Here is a 22,496-nt window from a genome sequence, read left to right on the forward strand (position 1 = left end):
ATAGTGACCCTATAGGACACAGTAGAACTGCCCCACAGGGCTTCCAAGGAGCAGCTGGTGGATTCAAACTGCCGACCGTTTGGTTAGCAGCCAAGCTCTTAACCACTGCGCCACCAGGGCTCCAAAGCTGGACTAGTGGGCATTAAATGCCAGGGCCAGGTTTTAGTTCCAGATGATCCCTGAACTCAGCAAATACTGATCAAGTGTCTGCCTCTTTCTGGCTTAGGATGGAAAGACGCCAGGAAAGATCGAAGCATCTACCCTGATGGGTTACACCAGGGTTTGTAGAAGGGATTTTGTGGCAGGAGGGAGGAGGGCAGGAGATTGAATGTCTCCATGACTGTGCAGGGCAGTGTGATGGATGAGCAGTGGAAAGCCCTTCTATGAAACATGCCAGACCTGTTGCAACAGTATCTCTCCCAACTATCCAGAATTATGTTTCCCTGAAGACACACTGAATCCTGCTCTGGATTTCGATGTGGCTTCCTTCTCCATGCTCCCAAAGGAGTTCTGAGTACAGATGCCCCAGCAGAGGAAGAAGCCTATGAGAACTGAGGAAGGTTTAAACCTTCTCCCCAAGAACCTTAGAGCTTTGTGGAAATTGACAGCCTTTTAAGAGTTCCCTGACTTCTGTAGATCCCCTGCCCAAACAGTTTGCCAGTTTTCAGTTTTGGTATACAGTGAGGATTTAGTCTCTCTCTCTGTTTCAAGAAGTGGCCAGAGTTGGCTGGTCCCTCTGACACTCAGCACGCAGGTTCTTCTTGGCAGAAGAGACTGGGGTACTGGCTGGGCTGTATTCCTAAATCAAGGTATCTTTCCTAAGGCTGTAAACAACTGGGAGATCCCTGAGCATATTACCAAATACAGTAGAAATAAGTCAGTGAACCTCACGCTGACCACAGCGACATCCATCCAGTGATGGAGAAGTGGGATATCCGCTTGAACAGGGCATGCCTGGGGGTGGCCTGTTCCTTCCTGAACTCACATGGCCTTGTCCCTACTTTCTTGGCTCTCTGCTCCTCTGATCAACTCCTGCCAGCCTCTGCATTTTTGTATCTTTTTCTCATTGCGTGGCCCCCTTGTCTTTAAAAGGCTAAAAGCTCTGTACTAAATTTGGTCACACAGCGCTCCAAGATTCCCTGGAATGTCCTCAAGTTTCAAACAGCTCTGACAGTGAGCCTGGCCCGCCCCCAGTGTGGGGATTGGCTTCTCCTCTCGGGGCCAGGCTGCTGCTGGGTCTTATTGGTCAGTGGGTGGACCAGCCCAGCTCCACTGCCCTGGGCTGCAGGAGGGCTACTGCCTCCAGTTAACACTTCAGCACCTGTGGCACAGAGGGGCCAGGACGCTGCACTCCTCCGCCCAGCTCGGGTTTGCTCCCAAGCCCACCTTGCTGCATCCAGACCTGCTCACCCCTTTTAAGACCCACCTGCCCACCAGGACTCCCACAGCCCCCCGCAAAAGCTGCAGCCCCCTTTGCCAAGATGTCTAAGGTAGCCAAGTATCGCCGGCAGGTGAGCGAAGACCCCGATATCGACAGCCTGCTGTCCACCCTGTCTCCTGAGGAGATGGAGGAGCTGGAGAAAGAGCTGGATGTGGTAGACCCAGATGGGAGCATTCCTGTGGGGCTGCGGCAGAGAAACCAGACGGAGAAGCCGTCCACGGGCGTGTACAACCGGGAAGCCATGCTCAACTTCTGTGAAAAGGAGACCAAGAAACTGATTCAGAGGGAGATGTCCATGGATGTGAGTGAGGGCTGTCCCAGAGCGGAGAATGAGGGGAGGGAGGGGGGCCCTGACTCAGTGGCTAGGATGCTTCTTTGCTGAGAGAACGTGTCTTATTGGCAAAGAATTGAATTCTTCAGAACCGATTACTGTCCGCTGAACTACCAGGGTGAATCTCATACCCCTAGTTTCTGCCTGATAAGCAGAAGTTTTATATTTTGGAGGAGCTCAGCATTCCACAATATCAAATAGGGCCACTAGAAGGATGGGGACCAGAGGGTGTCCTTCAAGTATTCTTGTCACATTGATTCCATCCTGTTCCCTCAACACTTCTTTTTTTCCTTCACACCCAACCCATCCTTTTGTGAGAAGGGGAGGAGGATAGAATGGTGCTTGCTGTCTCTTGCCAGCCAACTAAGAGGAGAAAGCTAAACCCTCCTTTGGGAGAAAGGTTCCATTTTAAGCACTCTGGCCTGTGGGCATCTCATGGCAAGGACCATTTGAGGAGGCAGATGGGCTTCCCAAAGCCATGGGGGACATGGGACCAGGGGTCTGTGTCTTAGCCTGATGGCTTCAGTTTTACTCTTGGGGAAGATGGAAGTTTTCTGCACTCTCTAGAGTAGCCTCTTGAGGGAGCATCCCTCTTTTGGTGCTAAGAGCTTTCACAAGCTAGCGACACCACTTGGCTAGGAAATGAAGATATTTCCCAGCAGTGTTTTGCCAGCAGGAAGGGCAGGGGACGGGGGGGAAGGGCAAGGGGTGAGTGTTTTGGAAGCATCGGTCCACAACTTTCTGTTTTCTTGGGGGTGGGGATTGGCACGGAGGAATTCCTTTTGCTCATCGTTGCATTGATATGTGAGTTTTCTTTGGATGGACTAGACTAGCCTTGGAGTGTTGGATCCCTTTGTTCATGGCAGAGTGTTTAGTGGGAAAAACTGTTCTAAGTCTTTGTACTAGTTCTCTTCTAACCAGTAACCAGTTCCTGTTGAGTCAACTCTGACTCGTGGCGACCCCGTGTGTGTCAGAGTAGAACCCTGCTCCCTAGGGTTTTCAGTGGCTGATTTTTCAGAAGTAGCTCTCCAGGCCTTTCTTCCGAGTCACCTCTAGGTGGACGTGAACCGTTAACCTTTAGGTTAGCAAACAAGTACGTTAACTGTTTGTGCTACGCAGGGACTCCAGTTCTCTTTCTACTCAGCACTTACTGGCCACATCTCTTGTATATTATCTATTATCTGTAAGTTCTTGCAAGAAAAGACTTAGTCACAATTCTTGTTCTTTGTTTTTTTTACTCCTGTGGATAATTAGTGGTCAGCGTAAACCAGCAAAACCCAGATGCTCGGACTAGGGGCCACCAATATCACAGGGCTTCAAACGACGTGCTCACTGTCACAGAGGAAATGGGAAGGATGATATTGTCATCTGAAACTGCTGTGAAATGTCTGGCGGGGTAGGGAATTGTGCGGCATGCTAGTCACGGAGCACGTTTGGGGACACAGCCCAACTCCTTGCGTGAAGAAATGGGAGCGTGGGGAGAGAAGCAGCAAGGCAAAGTGAGGCAGAGCATCTGACTCTGTCCTGACCTCCCCCAGCCCATGACTAAGGTGTTGCCAAGAAGTTGCGGGAATGAGGAAGCCAGGAGGTTCAGATGCTTATTATCCTCTGGGCAGGTCATAATGTCTTGCTCCTGTGAGGGTCTGGTACCTCAAGAAACTATCAGGAAACACACAGAAAGCATGGAATGCAGTCAAAGGCTTTGGTCCTTCTGTAAGTCCCCCACTTGGACCCCAGCTTTTACTCTGAAGAGTAGCCTCACCTCTCCCTCACTCCCAGTCCCCAGGCTCTGTGTCCAAGACTGCTTTTATGCCCCGTGGCTTCTAGTGCTCAGAAAGGTACTCCAGAGGCTGAAGTCAAACACAAAACACTGCTAATGACGAAGCAAGATGGTTAGGCTGCAGAGAGTGTGAGAAATTCTTGGGTTCCTGGAAGTTTCATTCTCACAAGCCTTTTCCCTCAGCCAATTAGTAACGCTGTGGCAAGCCTCTCCTCTCCTGTGCAGCTCCCTCACCCCTGCCAGGCACACGCTTGTTTCTGCACACAGAGCCTGAGTCAGGGACTAGAGGGTGGGTGTGTGTGTGTGTGTGTGTGTGTGTGTGTGCGCGCGCGCGCACCTGTGTATACAGGTGTACATCCTTGAATAAGAAGACTCCTTTAGGACCATTTTTCCCTCTTGGGGATAAGGCTATTAAGATCTACTCAAACTTTTTCAAACAGTCCAAGGGCATAGGCTGGCAAAACGGCTGGAGTTCAAGGTGCATAGTACGCTGTGGACGGGAAGTTCTCTCTGTAAATCTGGGCAAATGGGAATTCACAGTAGAAAGTGCCTTCGTTAGCACCACAAGCAGCATAGTGATGCACGTTAAAGAACTTGGGTTTAAGTGTCAGAAACACGTAGTGTGGGTACCAGCATGTCTTACTGTCTGAATATCTAAGTAACTCACAAAGCACCTAGCCTGAGTCCCAATTTCCTAATCTGTAAAATGAGGATACTATCTCATAGGATGGTGTGTGCAAAATAAAAGGGACAATGATGTAAAGTACTTAGCCCAGAGCTTGTGTGTAACAAACAATAAATGGCAGCTATGAAATTAGTAATTAATTGGGTCAAGGAACCCAGAAGGTGGTAAAGTGAGCAAGAGCAAATCTCAGCACTACCAGCTCGCCCCTTCACTCGGTCACAGGCAGGTGAGGCAAGCTTGTCTGTTCAGTTAGTGATTAGAGAAACACGCAAAACCTACATGCTTAGGGGGGGAGCCTCCGACATCAGAGACAGAACAGTGGGTGGAGCTCCAGGCTGGGGGACTCTCTCTCCCCCTCCCAGAATTCCCCTCTCAGCACCTGGCTGGGAGCTGTCACTGATGGTGGCCTTTAATACACGTGAGAAACTAGAGTTAATCAGAAAAGATAGTAACCCTAAGCCTATTTCACTCTACCTGAGGAAGAGCAGCGAGATGAACATTTATTGAGAAGCTTCTGTGTGCTAAGCACATTCACCTTTTCTTTTATTTAAGCCTCACAATTCTTGGGAGACAGGTATTTTTATTGCCATTATACAGATGTAGAAATGGAGGCTCAGAGAGGTTGAGTAACTGTCCTAAGTCACACAGCTAATAAGTGGCTTGCCTGACTTTGAAGACTGCACTTCCTCCACTCTGCTGCCCTAGGTACTAAAAGGGCAATGATACCAGCCCCTGTCCTCAAGAATTTAAAATCTAGTTGAGGCCACAAAACACACACAATAGAGCCACTGAGAGTTGTTACAAAGCAATGACCACGTATTCTTATGTCGTCATGAGAGCAGTGGGTATAATTCCAGCAGTTGTCATCTAGCTGACTGACTCATAGCTAACTCACGTGTGTCAGAGTAGAGCTGCTCTCCATGGGGTTTTCAATGGCTGATTTTTTGGAAGTAGATTGCCAGGCCTTTCTGCCGAGGTGCCTCTGGGTAGACTCCAACAGTCAACCTTTCTGTTAGCAGCCAATCGTGTTAACCGTTTGCACCACTTAGGGACTCTAGTATAACAGAGTCAGGCTGAACGCTTCTCCTTCCCTCCTCACCCCAGGCCGATCCCCACCATGGCCCCATGAGTAGGAACATAACTATTAAAACCAAGTATGGATTAGAGAAAGTAAATCTTGCCTGGATATTGGATGGCGGTAAGGAATTATCATTAATTCCTTTTAGGTGTGATAATGGTATTTTGGATATATATTTTTTAAAGATCCTTATCTTTTAGACATAAAGACTGGAATATTTACGTTGGGGGGGAATGATAGGTTGTAGGGGATTTGCTCTAAAATAATTTTGGTGAGGGGAGTGGGTGGGGATATAGATGAAACCAGACTGACCATGGGTTGAAAATTGTTGAAGCTACCAATTGTGGATCTACATGGGTGTTCGTTATACTATTCTACTCTTATATGCATGTTTGACATTTTCCGTAATAAAAAAAGCTTTTTAAAAAGAAATAGAAGCCAAGTATAGGAGGCAGGCCTAGTTTGGGTCTTAAGCCCTAACCCTCCTGGGGAGAGGGAGTCCCAAGATTCATACTGTGGCTACCATGCTAAATGGGTCTAGATGGTGGAAGGGGCCTCAGGCTGCTTCTCCCTCAGTGGGATGGACTACTCTAGGGGGCTGGACAAGTACCTTCTAGATCGGCTTCCCAGCTCTTTCATCAACATTCCCCACCCATCCCCATGCCTCTTCCCAGTTAACTCCTATTTGGCCTTCAGGACTATGGACCACTTCCTCCAGGAAGCCTTCTCTGACCACCAGGCAAGGTTAGGCCCCTCTCTGAGCACTCCAGCATCACTGGGTAACAGCCCTGGTCATGGCATCACTTTGTTGCAACTACCTGTTTTCTTGTCTGTCTCCCTCACCAGCTTGTGTGATTCTGGGGGCAAGTGCTATCACAGGGCCTGGCACATAGTAGATCCTCAACCTCTGCTTGTTGAATGACCATCAGCAGGGGGTCAGGGTGGGTAGGAGGTGGGGCTTGCTGGAGCTGACCACTAGCTTCTCTCCTTCCCTTTAAAGGGGCAGACCTCCCACCCAAGTGGTTCCACCTTGGTCTTCTAAGGAACTCTCCTTCAGCCCAGGTAGAAGACAAAGCCCCTGCCAAGTGTATAGCCAACAGTTCAGTGAAACTCTGGTCCTCGGGTCAAGTTTCAGGAACCGGATCCCAACAGGTCAACCCATGTGTTCTCTCTTTCATTGAGTGGGAAAGAAAATCTCTAGCCTGCCTCCCCCGTCCTTCTCCTTGGCATTACCAGGAGCTAAGGATTAGCACCTGCACCCAGCCAGGAGCAGGGGCAGCTGTGCTGGGGGGTGGAGGGAGCTCTTTTAGGTTCCCTCTTGAGGTAAACTTGAGAAGCAAACCAGAGCCATCCGCAGCTGGGCATGAACCTCCTGACCGTCCCGTCTGGTTGCCTGGCCTCACAGCTCAGCAGCTTCCTCTCCCACCAGCCCTGGGCCCTGCTCAGTGATCTTGATATCTCTGCGGGGATGGCAATGCTGGGAAGGCCTGAGGCCGGCAGTACTGACCGGCAAAAATGCCCTTTGCAGGGCTGGATCCTGTCGAGATTGCACTGGGCAGCACCGTCTTTGCTTAAAGGAGATTAGCCCCGCCTGGGACACACCCAAAATAGCCCTGGAGGCCAGGGTGGGGAGAGCAGAAGAGGTGATGGGGGTCTGTTGACCTGGGGAGGCAAAAGCAGGTCCGCCAAGGAGGGTAGATAAGTTTAAAATCTCTCCCTGGAGTTTGAAAACTGCCTCCACCCAGAGCTTAAAAAAAGGATTGACTGTTTCTCACACTAGGTGGGGGAGGGGGTGTCCACAGGTGTTTGTTTTAGCTATTATGGTTACGTGTCATAAGTTTTCTTCAGCCTGTAAATAATATTTAGTTTGAAAAAAAATTAAGCAGGGGACGCATCAGCGTCTGCTCACCCATCAGCGCTGCCCCTCGTGCTCGCGCCGTTCTTTTTCCTGCCAGGACAGCAGGGATCAGACGGAAATGCAGAGGGAGGCAGGACAGATGGACAGGACCACGAAGCACTTGTAAAAAGGAAGGGGATCAAGCGTGAGGAGGGATGTAGATGACCAGGGTGGGGCACACAACCCATTGACCAAGGGGAGGTTGCCACCAGCATCTTGGCAGGCTGGAGGCTTCAGGGTTCCTGGGGGCTTCAGGGTTCCTGGGGGCTCCAGGGTCCCAGACTGGGGCACAAAGAGGCACATCCAGGCATACAACCAGGGTGAGGCGCAAAGCCCTTGTCTGACCTGTCTGCCCTCCCCCAGCTCCTGTCTCCATCCCAAGCGACTCTGGAGTGCCTCACCTGTTTCAGACTGTATCAACATGCCCATGCAGGGCCTAGAGCATGCAAAGCCTGGAGGAAGTGCACTGGGAGAGACACAGAAGACAGAGGCCAGGGGTGCTGTCCAAGAGACATAGAATCGGCGTGCACACATGTGCATGAAGGCACCCGCGCACACACACGCATACACACGCACATAGTTGCACACAGCAGTAAAAGGCAACAGGGCGTGAGGAATGGGGGTGGGGAAAGAAGCTGATATTTGTACACCTGCCAAGCTGGATAAACAAGAACATCCTGAACCATACAGCACAGAGTCTTTCCAGAGCAGACCTGTTTGTGTTTATTACACCGCTTTTGGCACAACCAACAAAAAATAAAAAAGTGCTCTGGATTCAGAACATCGATTCCCCTCAAAGGCTTGTTAGTACCAGGCGGTTTGCAGAGGTAGAAACCTCATGGGTGTTTGGAACCAGATAACTCCATGTCTGAATTCTGCTTCTGTCCCTTACTGATCTGTGAACTTGGGTAAGTTACCTCAGGAAGACATTACCTTTATGGAGTTCCTTCTGGTACCAAATGACTGCCAGTTCTATCTCATTAACATCATCCTTGAGGCTCAATTAATTTCCCTGTGAAGTGGGAATGATAAAATCAACCTTGAAGGCTCATCATGAGGATTTGATAAGATGAGGTATTGAAAGTGTTAGGCGTGTCTTAAGGGACCTTCATCTCCTCAGACTTTATACTTGTATCTACGGCGAACTAACCTTCTTATCTGTTGTGAAATTAAAAAAATATACAGTCAGTGGAAGTAAAGGAATGACAGGAAGAGGGAGAAGGGAAGGAAGAAGGGCATGGAGATAACCCGTTTGTGAACCAATTATTTCCTGCTTTGAATTTTTTGTTGATTCTGTGTGTTTTTGTTAATGGAAGCATGCTGAATCATCGAGTGTGTCTGAATTTTTGTAAGGTAAACCAAAAAACCCAAACCTGTTGCAGTCAAGTCAATTCCGACTCACAGTGACCATATAGGATAGAGTCGAACTGCCCCATATGGTTTTCAAGGAGCACCTGGTAAATTCGAACTGCCAACCTTTTGGTTAGCAACTGTAGCTCTTAACCACTATGCCACCAGGGTTTCCTTTTGGAAGGTAGTATGGATTTTTTTTTTCTTGCCCCCTCCCACAAGTTTACCCTAAGTGTTTAGTGATACATATAAAGTACCACTAATTATACCCCAGAGTCCCCATCAGGGTCTATTGGTACATATGTGTAACAAGTAAAAATGTTCAGAATTCCTGTTTTTCCTGCTGACAATTCAGACACCTCATAAATACCCTATAAAAACACTAATTTGTGGCACATGCAATTTCTTCAGTTTCAAACAGTCATAAAGGCTTGTAGCAGCACTCACTGTCAGTGGCTCAGCAGCTTCCCAATAAACCTTCAGATGCAGAAAAAGTGCTTGGTCCCTAGGGTTACCGTGAGCACAAAAGGGTTGAGGAAGAAGCCAAGACTAATTTAATCAGGGCTTCAAACCGGTTCCAATAGGCTGGTTCTGGTTCAATCCCTTGCTGAGAGTTTGCGTTTCCACCCAGGTGAACTGAATCAGAATCTACAGTTTAACAAGATCCCCAGGTGATTCTTATGTATAATAAATTTTGAGAACCACTGCCCTACTAGTGGTTCTCAGAACTGGTCCTTAACCAGCAGCGTTGGCATCACCTGGGAACATTAGAAAATCCAAAGTCTTAGCAGGAGTTCGAGCCAGAACAAACTGATTGGAAGCCCTGAATTTACTAGCTGTTTGGCCTCAGTCACCCCGTATCTTTGAGCCTCTAACTTATTTTGCGCCTCAGGCTCAAAGGCCCAAACTGAGTTTCGGGTTGCAAACATGACAGGGTAAAGGAAATTAACCAGTTGCCATGGAGTCGATTCTGACTCATAGTGACCCTATAGGACACAGCGAACGTGCCCCACAGGGTTCCCAAGGCTGTAATCTTTATGGAAGCAGGCTGCCACATCTTTCTCCCGTAGCTGGTGGATTCAAACTATGGACCTTTTGGTTAGCATCCGAGTGCTTTAATCACTGCACCACCAGGGCCCCTTAAGGGGAGATAAGGAGGTTTCCGAGCATGAGCTCAGAAAAGCCAAGGCTGCTTGGGAAGAATTTGGCTTCAACTGTCTTTGGGGTCCACTGCAGAGAGGACGAGCTTGGTCATCTAGGAATCGAAAGGCCTCCTGCTCCCACACCCCTCCCCCCTCATCCCTCACCTGCCTTCCCTTGTGGAGGACTCAGGGGCACCTTCAGGTTTTCACTTCATCAGCCCTTACTTCTGGACAGTGCCGGCAGCTGGCAGGACCTCTACCCGGGAGACTTGCAAGTGAAAGTGAAGAGTGGGGTGCAGAATGTATCAAGTCTAGTGATCGGAACACTCTGTTCAGAGGCCACCTAGACCTGGATGCAAATCCCAATCCCGCTCTGCCCATTGCTAGCTGTGTGACCTGAACAAGTTACTTTACCTCTTTGAGCCTGAGTTTCTCCATATATAAAATGGAAATAGCAGTGCCTACCTGTAGGATTGCTGTGAGGTTTAAGCGAAGTACTCTACGTAAAGCACCTGGCTGAGTGCTAGGTTGGAAACAGGGCAGTAAAGGCCCATAAACGTCAGCTTCCTCTCCTTCCTTTCACTCTTACTCCCTCCACCCTTTCCCATTCTCTTCATTCTTTCTACAGGCAGGATTTATGAATCATATTTCGTGTTTAGAAGGATGACTCCATTAACTCATTAATTCCCAACTATTTAGTGTTATTGTTGTTGCTAGCTCCTCTTGAGTTGGCCCCAGACTTGTGGCAACCCCATGTATGATGGAACGAAACGCTGCCTGGTCCTGTGCTATCCCCATGATTGGTTGTGGATCAGAACTTTGTGGTCCATGGGGTTTTCACTGGCTGATTTTCAGAAGTAGATCACCAGGTCTTTCTTTCTAGTCCATTTTAGTCTGGAAGCTTTGCTGAAACCTGTTCAACATCATAGCAACACTCAAGCCACCACTGTCAGATGGGTGGTGGTGAGTCCTATAATACTAGGCGCTCTCTAGATGCTGAGATAGTGAATAGGACAGACAAGGGCCTTGCCCTCATGGAGCTAATATTCTAGTGGGGAAGACAGGCAATACATATACATACATACACACACATATCATATATAGCATAGATACCTGTAACACATAACACACATATGCTATACAGAAGAATTCAGATTAAGAAAAGAGTATATGACTATATTGGTGGGGAACCGTTTCAGGCAGGAGTGAGCAGGAGAAGTCAGCCATGGGAAGTTCTGGAGAAGAGTTTTCTAAGCAGAGAGAGCAGCAGACACAAAGGTCCTGGGGTGGGAGTAGGTCTAGAGTGTCAGAGGAGCAGCCAGGCCAGTGTAATTGGAGTAGAGTGAGCAAAGGGCAGGGTTTAGGAGATAAGGCCCAAGAAGCAAGCTGGGCTCTGATAATGCAGGACCTTATAGCGGGAAATCTGGTGGCGTAGTGGTTAAGAGCATCAGGTGTTCCTTGGAAACTCTACGGGGCAGTTCTACTCTGTCCCATAGGGTCGCTATGAGTCAGAATCGACTTGACAGCAGCGGGTTTGGTTTTTCAGGTTTTATAGGGCAGCAGAAGGAATTTGGATTTTATTCCAAGCATGGTGAGAATTCGTTGGAGGGTTTTGAACAGGGGAGAGAGGTGATCTGATTTGTGTTTTTTAAAAGGACCACTCTGGCAGCTTTCAGATGAATAGGCTATAGAGGGGCAAGATTGGGCAAGGAAGACCAGTTAGAAGGCAAGTGTTGAGGATGGTTCGATGAGAAGTGGTTAGATTCAGGAGATGCTTTAAAGGTAGCACAGACAGGACTGGCTGGGCTGCTGTGTTGCGTGTAGGGGAGAGAGGAGAGTCAAGGCGATCAGCTACCTGAGCTATTTGGGTGAATTTGATGCCATTTACTGAGATAGAAAACACTAGGGGATGATCAAAGATTCTGATTTGATCCAGTTAAATGCTTTGTGTCTATTAGACGCCCAAGAGGAAAGGTTGGGTTGGTAGTGGATGTACGAGTCTGGCAGTCATGAGAGAGGTGGGGCTGGAGATTAAATTTGGGGGTCATCAGTATACAACCAAAGGAAACCCATTGCTGTTAAGTCAATCCCAACTCACAGACAAATGATACTTAAAGCCATAAGCCTGGAAGGGATCACTTAGGAAGTGAGTATGGACGGAGAAGAGGGCCAAGGACTGAGCCCTCTGCTGCTCCAGCATTTACACATCGAAAGAGAAGGAGCAGTGAAGGAGATCGAGAGGTTGGAGGAAACCAGAGTAGTTTCACAAAAGCAAGCAAAAAAAGGGGTTCGAGAAGGAGAGAATGTTCCACTATGTCCATTCTTGCTGAGAGTTTGAATACGATGAGAACAGAGAATCAACCATAGTAACTGGCAAGATGGAAGCCATTGGGACCTTAACAAGAACGATTTCACTGTAGTCAAGAGTGACCTCAATCCACCAACAGAGGAATGCATGAGCAAAATGTGTATATCCATACAATGGAATATTGTTTGGCCATAAAAAGAAATGGGGTTCTAATACCTGCTACAACATGGATGAACCCTGAAAACATTATGCTAAGTGAAATAAGGCAGACAACAAGGACAAATATTATATGAGTCCACTTATATGAAAGATCTAAAACGGGCAAATTCATAGAGACAGAAAGGAGGTTAGAGGTACTAGGAACTGGGGGAAGGAGAGGATGAGGTGTTACTGATCAGTGAATACAGAATTTCTGCTGGGGGTCATGAAAGTTTTGCAGATGGTGGTGATGGTAGCACTACACTGTGAATGGAATTAATCTCACTGAATTGTACACTGAAAATGATTAAAATGGCAAATTTTATGTTATAAATATTTTGCCACGATAAAAGTTTTAAAAGAGTGGGCTCGAAAGAGAGAATGGGAGATAAGGATTAGAGATAGAGTGTAGACAAGTCTCTTTTATTTCATGGAGTCTTATTCTAATAGGGCAAGTAGAGAAGTAGGGTAGCGGCTGGAGGAAAATGTGGAATACAGGGAGATTTTTTTCAAGGCTTTGTGACAATTCAGGGAGTATTATTAGCATGTTTATATGCTGACGGGAATAATTCAGCAGAAAGGGAGGCTTTTCAGTTGTTGATTTTGGTATTGGTTTGTGACTATGGAGATCCCACAGGTTACAGGATTTTCTTGGCTGTAATCTTTCTGGTAGCAAGATCGTGAGGCCTGGTTCTTCTGTGTGCCACTGGGTGGGTTTGAACCACCAACCTTTTGGTTCCTAGCTGAGTGCAAACTATTTGCACCACCCAGGGACCTTGTAGAGAGGGAAACTGATGACACTGGGAAAAAAGGCAAAAAGGGATGAAATGCACTGGAATTGAGGGGTCGGACTCCCTAGGCGGCTAAGTCATCTCTTGTATCGGGAGAGAAGGTAGTGGAGATGGGCAAGGATGCAGCTGGGTTGGTAAATTTGGTGAGGAGATGAAGTTGTCTCTTATGTGTTGATACAGATGCAAAGTGTTCCTTAGGAAGATGACTTGGTGGCCATATATAGACTGGATGGAGAGGTCAGGAACTTACGAGGATGCCACAATAGTCAGAGGTCCTCAGGTTACAGAAAAAATGCTCAGTGCTCCCTGAGGTAGAGAGAACATGAAAATACTTCCAGATATGAAATTGGGCATGCAAACAGACAACAGCCCGCCGCCAGAGCTACTTGAAAATCCAATAGATTTTCACCTCCAGAGCATCGATCTCTGTCCCCAAGGCCACCCATGCCCAAGGAGAAGGAGGGAGCACACAGCTGAGGGCTGGTGTGGTGGGAAAAGCACTGGGTTTGCAAGTCGGAGGACCTGGGGTTAATCCCCAGTTTCGCTGTTTATCAGCTCAGTAGCCTCAGATACACATTTAACCTTTATAAGCTTTACTTTCTTTTATTTTCATTCTTTCATGTCTTTTAAAAAAAAAAAATTGTTGTGCTTTAGGTGGAAGTTTACAGCTCAAATTAATTTCTCATCCAAAAATTTGTACACATATTGTTTTATGACATTGGTTGCAATTCCCACGATGTGACAGCACACTTCTCTTTTCCACTTTGTGTTCCCTGTGTTCATTCTTCCAGTTTCTGTCCCTTCCTGCCTTCTCGTCTTGCTTTTGGACAGGAGTTGCCCATTTGGTCTCAGATATTTGAATGAACTAAGAAGCACGTTCCTCACTTGGTATTTTCTGTTTTATAGGCCCGTCTAAACTTTTCCTGAAAAGTGGGCTTCAGGAATGGTTTCAGTTCTGGGTTAGCAGAGTGTCCAGGGACCATAGTCTCAGGGACTCCTCCAATCTCTGTCAGACCAATAAGTCCAGTCTTTTCTCATGAATTTGAATTTTGTTCTACATTTTTCTCCTCCTCTGTCTGGGACTCTCTGTTGTGATCCCTGTCACAGTGGTCCCTTCTAGTTCTTTTGGTTCTTTCATGTCTTGTCTGTATAGCATATTGCACTCGACAATAATGGCTTTTTTTCTAATACACATTTTATCAAAATATAAAATACTTACAGAAAAGTGCACAGAACGTAAATGTAGAGTTTCATGAATTATCACCAAGTGAACTGAACGAGAAAGAGAACACTGCCAGTACTGCAGGACTGGCTCTCCCCTCACCCGGACTCCCAGCACTATTAAGTTAGTCCTGTCTGTGAACCTTACAGATCCAGAGTCGCACAGTGTGTGTTCTTTTGTGCCTGCCTTCTTTCACTTAACTCTACGTGAGTGAGATTCAGCCATGTGTTGCCTGTAACACTTTTCTTTTTTAAAACTTTCATTGCTATATAGTATCCCACTGTATGAACGCACAATTCATGTATCCGCTCCAATGTTCATGGTTATTTGGGTTGTTTCCATTTTGGGCCTAATACAATCAGTGTTGCTGTGAATAATTGTGTACATTTTTGGGTGCATTTATGACTTCATTTTTTTTTTTTTTAGTTTACTTTAGAGGAAGGTTTACAGAACAAACTAGCTTCTCATTAAATAGTACATATATTGTTTTATGACATCAGTCAACAGCCCTGTGACATGTCAACACTCTCCCTTCTCGAATTTGTGTTCTCTATTACTTTTTTTTTTTTTTTACCAGCTTTCCTGTCCCCTCCTGCCTTCTAGTCCTTGCCCCTGGGCTGCTGTGCCCCTTTAGTCTTGTTTTGTTTTATGGGCCTGTCTAATCTTTTGCTAAGGGGTGAACCTAAGAAGTGACTTCGTTACTGAGCTAAAAGCGTGTCTGGGGGCCATACTGTTGAGGTTTCTCCAGTCTCTCTATGACTTCATTTCTGTTGAGTATATGCCTTGTAGTGGAATTGGTGGGTGGTAAAGAATACATAGATAAACAGCTGCCATGGCGTTGACTCCACTCATAGCGACCTCAGGTACAACAGAACAAAATGTCTGGTTCTGCGTCATCAAAATTGCCTGCATGTTTGAGTTTATTGTTTTGGCTATTGTGCCAATCCATCTCACTGAGGGTCCCCGTTGACTTTGCTGGCCCTCTACTTCACCAAACATGATGTCCTCCTCCAGTGATTGATTCCTCCTAATGACATGTTCAAAAAAAGCGAGTTGGACAATGTTCTGCTGTGATTCATAAGGTTTTCGTTGGCTAATTTTTGGAATTAGATCACCAGGCCTTTCTTCATAGTCTGTCTTAGTCTGGAAGCTTTGCTGAAACCTGTCCACCTCGGATACCCCTGTTGGTATTTAAAATACCGTTGGCATAGCTTCCAGCATCATAGCAACATGCAAGCCACCACAGTACAACAAACTGACTGATAGGTGGTACAAAGAATGCATAGTGAACTTTAATTTCTTCATCTTGCAGACGGGGGTGATACTACCTAATCTGAAGAGTCTCTCTGACGATCAGATACAAAAGTTTGAAGGTCTAATGTAGTGCTTTGCAAACAGTGGGCACTTAATTAAGTGATAGCCATCATCATTTCCAGGGACTCCCATCTTGGAGAGCAACTCAATTGCCATCGTGTCCTTGGCACATGTCCTGCCTGCTGTCATCGTGAGCCACTCTATTAAGATTTAGACACTTCACTAAAGCCCAGGTGGAATTCTTCTACCCCAGGATTCTTTAACTTTCCCAAAGATGTTGACTTAAAACTGTATCCCACTTTCATGGCCTACTCTCACTCTTAGCCTTACCTATTCCCAATATGGACAGACTTCTGATTCTCCTCCACCCAATTTTCAGGCCCTTTATGGCACTACTTATTTTCCTATTCAGTTTAGATCTTACTTTGGTTATTCTCAACATTACCCTCAATTCTCATGATAAGGCCCCCCAACCTTCCATCACCCCCAGCCTAGATAAGACTAGCTATTTGACATTTCCACTCTTACTTGTAAGCTGCTGATTGCAGCTGGAGAAACTAACAGCCACATATATTGGTGCCACTATGGATTAAAACCCCATTACCTCAGCCAAGCCCTCAAGGTTGTCCAGAAACACTCCACATGTCCCTCTGATTCCTCTGAGAGGTTATTCCAAAAGTTAACCTCCCCTCTGTAAGCCCTCTTGCCCCACCATCTCTCTCTTAATCCTCAGCAGATGACTGTGCCCCATATTTCACAGAGAAACTTGAATCCATCAAGTGGGGATGCCTTCAAATTCCTCTTCTGCCACCCTGCAAATATAAAAACATCCATATATGCAAGCTTTCCGTCTTCCGTTGTATCTCATGGGAAAAGATATCCCTCTTCCTGTCCCAGGTTTGTACCCCTACCCACTATTTGGATTATATTCTCTCCTGTGTCCACAGGGATCTTTGCTCCTTTAAACCCCCTCCCCCTTTTGTCTTTAACATTCCTTTCTACTGGCTCTTTATCTCCAGTTCCTTCAGAGCCAAGCCATAGGCAATAGTGTCTACACTCACTGTTGCACCCGGAAGACTCAGCTCCCACTTCTGCACTGATGTCAGCCTTGGTGACATCTCCAGGGACCTCCTTATTGCTTCATCCAATGGATGCTTTTTAGTCTTTAACCTATTTGTTTACTTTGTCGTATTTGACTACTCTCTCATTCTTAAAGCACTCACTTCCCTTGGTGCCAAGAGACCACCTTCATCTGGTTTTCCTTTTTTCTCCCTAGCTGTTCCTTCCTAGTCTCCTTTCAGAGCTCCTCTCCCTCCTAAATATTGTTGGTCTCCAGGGCTCTGCCCTTCCTATGCAGTCCTCTTGGGCACCCTCATCCAACCCTACAGATTCAGCTGCCACCCACTACCTCTATCTCTGGCCTAGATCTCTACGTTGAGTTCTAGATCATTCATTTGCCTCTTGGACACCTCAAGTGTCTCAAATTCAACTAGTCCAAAAATAAATTAATCATTGTCACCCCATCTCACCTCTGCTGTTCCTCTTGCATTCCACATTTTGGTAAATAGAAGTACCATCTAACAGACACCTAAGTCATAGCCCTCGGGTGTGGGGGAGTTGGCCTGCTCTAATCCCTCTCCCAGTGTTGCCAAACTCCATTGGTGATAGAATGCTGTTGATTCTACCTCTGAAGCCTCTCTTGACCCTGCCCCTCTTCTCCATTCCTCTTCTACTGTCACCCATATCACTAATCAGCTAGAAGAATGCCATGACTGCCTAACTGATCTCCCTACTCTCCTCTCGCCCCATTGCTGTCTATCCTTCCCACAGTTACTAGCGTATTATTATAAAATGAAACCATGATCTTGACACTCCCCTATGTAAAAGCCTTCAATTGCTCAACGTAGCTTCCATGATCAAATTCATACTCCTTATCATGGCTGAGAAGGCCCTTGGCCATCTAATGCCTGCCAATCTCTCTAGGTACTAATACTCTTCTCCTTGACTTTTACCCTTTGGTACATTATACTTGGCCATTGGTTCTCTGAAACAGCCATGCTTTCTTTCACTTCCTTTGAGCCTTTGCACACACCATCATTTCTAACTAGGATGCCCACGCCACTCTAGGCCTACCTAACTCCTAGGCCTCTGTCAAGGCTCAGCTCAGGCAACACTTTCTCTAGAAAGCTTTCTCAATCCCTCCAGTCTGGGCTATGTGCCTCTCCATCTGTGTTCACAAAGCACCATCTGCAGCTTCTGTTGCCTCCTATACCACATAAGCTTCCCCTTGTTTTGGCATTGTCTGTTTCTGTGCTTTCCCCAGACTTGTTGAGGGCAAAGGCTGACCCTTATTCATCCCCATGTCCCCAACATGAGCACAGTGCCTGGCTCAGTAAATCTCCGTTGAATGAATGAAGGATGAACAGTTTGAAAATACCATTCCTGTCCCACTTGATTGAATCTGTAGAAGTTACAAATTCATCTCTACTCTTCTGAGGCTGAAAATAAGATTTTCATGTTCAAGTTCTCAAATGAAGCGAGATTTGGCAGTGATCCCTTTCCTCCATTTCTGTAAACAGTTCCACAATTAAATCAGTCCTACAATTTATACTCTGGCCTCTGAATTGTTGGGATAAGTTGCTGCCAGATTTCCTTTTTAGTTGTTCTGGACAGAATGAACCTCAAGGACATTTTTTAGCTTGTTCCATTTTTCTCCTTTCTCTTGTTCTTCTCTTTTCCAGCTCTCTGGGGATCTGAGATTACAGGCTGATATTTTGAGCCTGATCCAATAAAGTTCCCCTGTGATCCCTGGGCCCACAGCCATACCCTAAAGAGGATATTGATAATTTTCTAGCTTGGACCTTCAGTTCCCAACACCTGGATTCTTCCACTGGGGAGAGATCCTAAAATGTCTGGAAAGGTTCAGCAGCTTTGCTTCCAGAGCTACAAAAAGTGATGTGGCTCGTCTAGAGAACTTGTTATAAGCAGGTTTCCCTCAGGACCCCCCACATATAGCAGGAAAGGGAGCTGCCTTCCTTGTCATACTCACAGAGCTCAGCCCTTTGGGAGGTCCAGTACTTGGATGTATGGGTGTGCTGGCCTAGAAGGGTCTGGATATACCAATTCTATGGTCATGTCGATGCAAACTTGCCTTACTGAAGCCAGAGCTATGAGTCTGGAGCAAAGGTGGAGCAGAGCTAGGAATGGGCCCTTGTAGACAAATGATCAGCTTTTCTCACTGGGATTCTGCAAGAGAATTCAGCCCTACAGAAAACTGAGTGATTATTTCCTCAGTTCTCCTTAAGACAATAGCTTGTATCATTCTAGATACATGGGAGAGAAATTAGTTCTTTACGTGCAGTGGATGCCTGAGGGCATTAAGAGCTTAATGTTTCCCCTGGAATCCTGGTTGAGAAGACTGACATTTGTCTTATGCCAATTTTCCCCAAGGTAGATCATCCCACCTATGCAAAATGGCAGCTTCCTCTTCCGCTTGTCACTTAGTGATCACCTGTTGGTCCCTGGCCCTCTGCTGTACTGAAAACCATAAGGTAATTTCTAAATCACCAGAAAAATGTCTGATAATGACCCTAGAGTACTGATGACTCAAGTGCTCCAGTGGTCAAGGAGCTTTCAGGTTGAGGAAGCTTCTTGCTTCTCTTCTAGTCCCTATAATCCTCGCCTTAAAGGCAGGGCTAGGGTTGATATATAGAGCATAGAGGCACTATTTCTGGATGGACTTTCTTCAAAAAATAACTTATTATTGTAATGTAATAAGGCTTATTATAGGTAACATGTAACATATAGGAAAAAAGAGAAAAGAACCAATAATTCTTCATCTTATTATCTAAGAGCGATTTTCAAATTTTTGGAGTGTGTACTTCTATATGTATTTTTCTTTTTTGTGGTTGAGATCACTTTATGCCCCCCACCAAAAAAAAAAACAAAACAAAACCAATCCCACCGTCATTGAGTTGATTCTGACTCATAGCAACCCTACCGGATAGAGTAGAACTGCCCTATACAGTTTCCAAGAAGCACCTGGTGGATTCGAATTGCCGACCTTTTTGCTTACCAGCCGGAGCTCTTCACCGCTATGCCACCGGGGTTCAAATTTTGTTTCCTGCTGTTGTTGCATAGCATATCGTGTCACTAAAAATTCTTTCTAAACATCATTTTCAGTCGAGAGTTATCATAGCCCATCATATGGCTGTGTTGAACCGTGTGCCTATATTTGGACATTCACATGGCTCCCAATAAATATACTTTCCAAAGCCCCAAACAGATCCCCAGAGCTTCAGCTCTGGCCTTTGGCACCCATCCCCAGAGAGATGGAGCCAGCCAAACAAGATGATAAACAGAACCATCAACATACTGTTCCTCCAGCTGAGACTCATGGCTAGACGGGTGAAACAAAACTCCTAAAGGAGAGAAAAGACCTTTCTGGACCTTGGGAACAAAGGGACTGATCATGTCACAAGGCAGCCAGTCCATAACCCAGGGGAACATAAGGACTCACATGTTAGCTTTTGGAGGATCGAGTTCCTGAAGTTGGAATATCTACTGAGAAGGGCCAACTCCCACCTCTCCCTTTGACTCTCTGGGGATGTGTAATTTTGTATGACCCATGGATGGAGCAGATGTGCTTGGTTTCCCCTTGTCTCTGGAGGAAAGAATTGTTAGTACTTGTAAAAAGAGTCAAAGCTCCAGCCTTGGAAAATTTTAGGTCTATGAAGGAAGTCAAGAAGGGACTATTCTCCTGCTTCCAGAGGGTCCTGCCCCAAAGACATTCTGTCTTAGTCATCTAGTGCTGCTATAACAGAAATACCACAAGTGATGGCTTTTACAAAGATAAATTTATTTTCTCACAGTCTAGTAGGCTAGAAGTCCAAATTCAGGGCTTCAGCTCCAGGGGAAGGCTTTCTCTTTCTGTTAGCCTTCTCATCAATCTTCCCCCAGACTAGGAGCTTCTCTGCACAGGGCCCCAGGTCCAAAGGATGAGCTCTACTCCCATTACTGCTTTCTTGGTGGCATGAGATCCCCACTCTCTGCTTGCTTCCGTTTCCTTTTTATCTCTTGAGAGATAAAAGGTGGTGCAGGCCACACCCCAGGGAAACTCCCTTTACATTGGATCAGGGATGTGACCTGGGTAAGGGTGTTACAATCCCACCCTAATCTTCTTTAACATAAAATTACAATCACAATATGGAGGACAACTACACAATACTGGGAATCATGCCCTAACCCAGTTGATACCTATTTTGGGGGGACACAATTCAAACCATGACACATTCTAAAGCACCATAACCAAGTCCACATAATACCAGGTCATGAGGCAAAGTTGTTTTTTTTTCCTTCCAAGAAAAACAGAGAAAGAATGTCTTATACCCAATAGCTCATAGGATAAGCACCCAGTTGTTGTTTTGGGACATCCTACCATATGTCCCAGCCCTTTAAGGCATAATAAAAATAGAGCCTAATGCCTCATGAGGTCCCTAAAAAAATTTTAAAACCCTGTTTCAGTTGAGTCGATTCTGACCCATTAAAAAAAAAAAAAAAACCAAATCCATTGCTGTTGAGTTGATTCTGACTCGTAGCGACCCTACAGGACAGATTGGTCAGCAGCCGTAGCACTTAACCACTCCACCACTAGGGTTTCCTTCTGGCTCATAGAGACCCTATATGAAGTCCCTAGGTGGTGCTATGAGTTGAAATTGACTTGACAGCAATGGGAATTTTTTTTTCTTAGGTGGTGCAAATGGCTTGTGCTCAACTGCTAACTTAAAAGTTGATGGTTCAAACCCACCCAGCGGTACCGCCTAAGGAAAGACCTGGCAATCTGCTTCCCCACAAAGCGGTTCTACTGTGTAACATATGGGGTCACCATGAGTCGGAATCAACTCGACAGCAGCTAACAACAACGTCTCATGTCTTTGTTGAGCTTTATGGGCTCCCAAATACATTATCTCACTTGATCCTTCATCAGCCTTTTAAGGTAGATAGGATAAATATGCTTTAGCCTGCTTTACGGATGAAGAGGGGGCATTAGTGGTTCATGGGTAGAATTCTTGCCTTCCGTATGGGTGACCCAGGTTTGATTCCCGGCAATGCACCTCATGTGCAGCCACCACCTGTCTGTAAGTGGAAGCTTGCTTTTCACTACGATGCTGAACAGGTTTCAGTAGAGCTTTCAGACTAAGATGGACTAGGAAGAAAGGCCAGGTGACCTACTTGCAAAAACCAGCAGTGAAAACCCTATGGATCACAATGGTCCGAATTGCAACAGATCATGGGAATGCCACAGGGCTGGGCAGCATTTCATTCTGTTGTGCATGAGGCCCCCGTGAATCTGGGGACTACTCCACAACAGCTAACAACAGATGCAGAAATAGGCTTACTGAGGAGACGCAGATGGTAGCAGAGAGAGGTCCCAAGCTCTTTATTCTGATTTCAAATTGCAACAAACTGTGCAGAGCTTAACAGACGAAAACAGATCTGCCCCTCCTGCCTTCTTCTAGGACCTCTATTCAAACGGGAGCTGCGTTGGCTCGTTTAGCATTTACGAAACCTCTGCTGGGCACCCGGTTCCTGCACAGGTGCTGCTCAGTCCTGGTGGCTGTCTCGGCTGGCAGCTTTCCTGTCATTGTGCTGACCCTGAAACCTTCTGTGCTCTGAGATGAGCACTGGCAGCCTGGCTCCTACTCTGCCCTCAGAGACCCCAGGGAATGGCTATCAGGAAGCCCCCCTGGCTATTCATTGTGGCTCCTTCTCCTGCCCAGCAGAATCCTGATATCCTTGTTCCCTTCCTTCCTTCTTCCTAGCTGTAGACTCCAGACTCACTCACACGGCTTCTCTCCGCTTCAAAATTGCCATTGTCTCTCTCCCTTGAGGTTTTTTTCCTCCCCAAGCCTGGCTGTGGAAGAGGCTGTGGTATCTCCAGCTAGCCTCTTCCGAATGAT

At 46.4% G+C, this 22,496-nt stretch overlaps 1 protein-coding gene across 1 annotated transcript in view; it reads left to right on the top strand.

Moving 5' to 3' along the window:
• Positions 1–1,314: 1,314 nt before the first annotated feature.
• Positions 1,315–22,496, top strand: part of LMOD1 (leiomodin 1) — a 45,512-nt gene continuing 24,330 nt past the window's right edge. The window contains exon 1 of the mRNA XM_064273396.1: positions 1,315–1,742. Within this exon, the coding sequence (XP_064129466.1) occupies positions 1,482–1,742 (261 nt within the window). The 5' untranslated portion in view covers positions 1,315–1,481. The remainder of the gene's footprint in view (positions 1,743–22,496) is intronic.

Source organism: Loxodonta africana, chromosome 20, assembly GCF_030014295.1.
Source record: "Loxodonta africana isolate mLoxAfr1 chromosome 20, mLoxAfr1.hap2, whole genome shotgun sequence".
Classification (NCBI taxonomy): domain Eukaryota; kingdom Metazoa; phylum Chordata; class Mammalia; order Proboscidea; family Elephantidae; genus Loxodonta; species Loxodonta africana.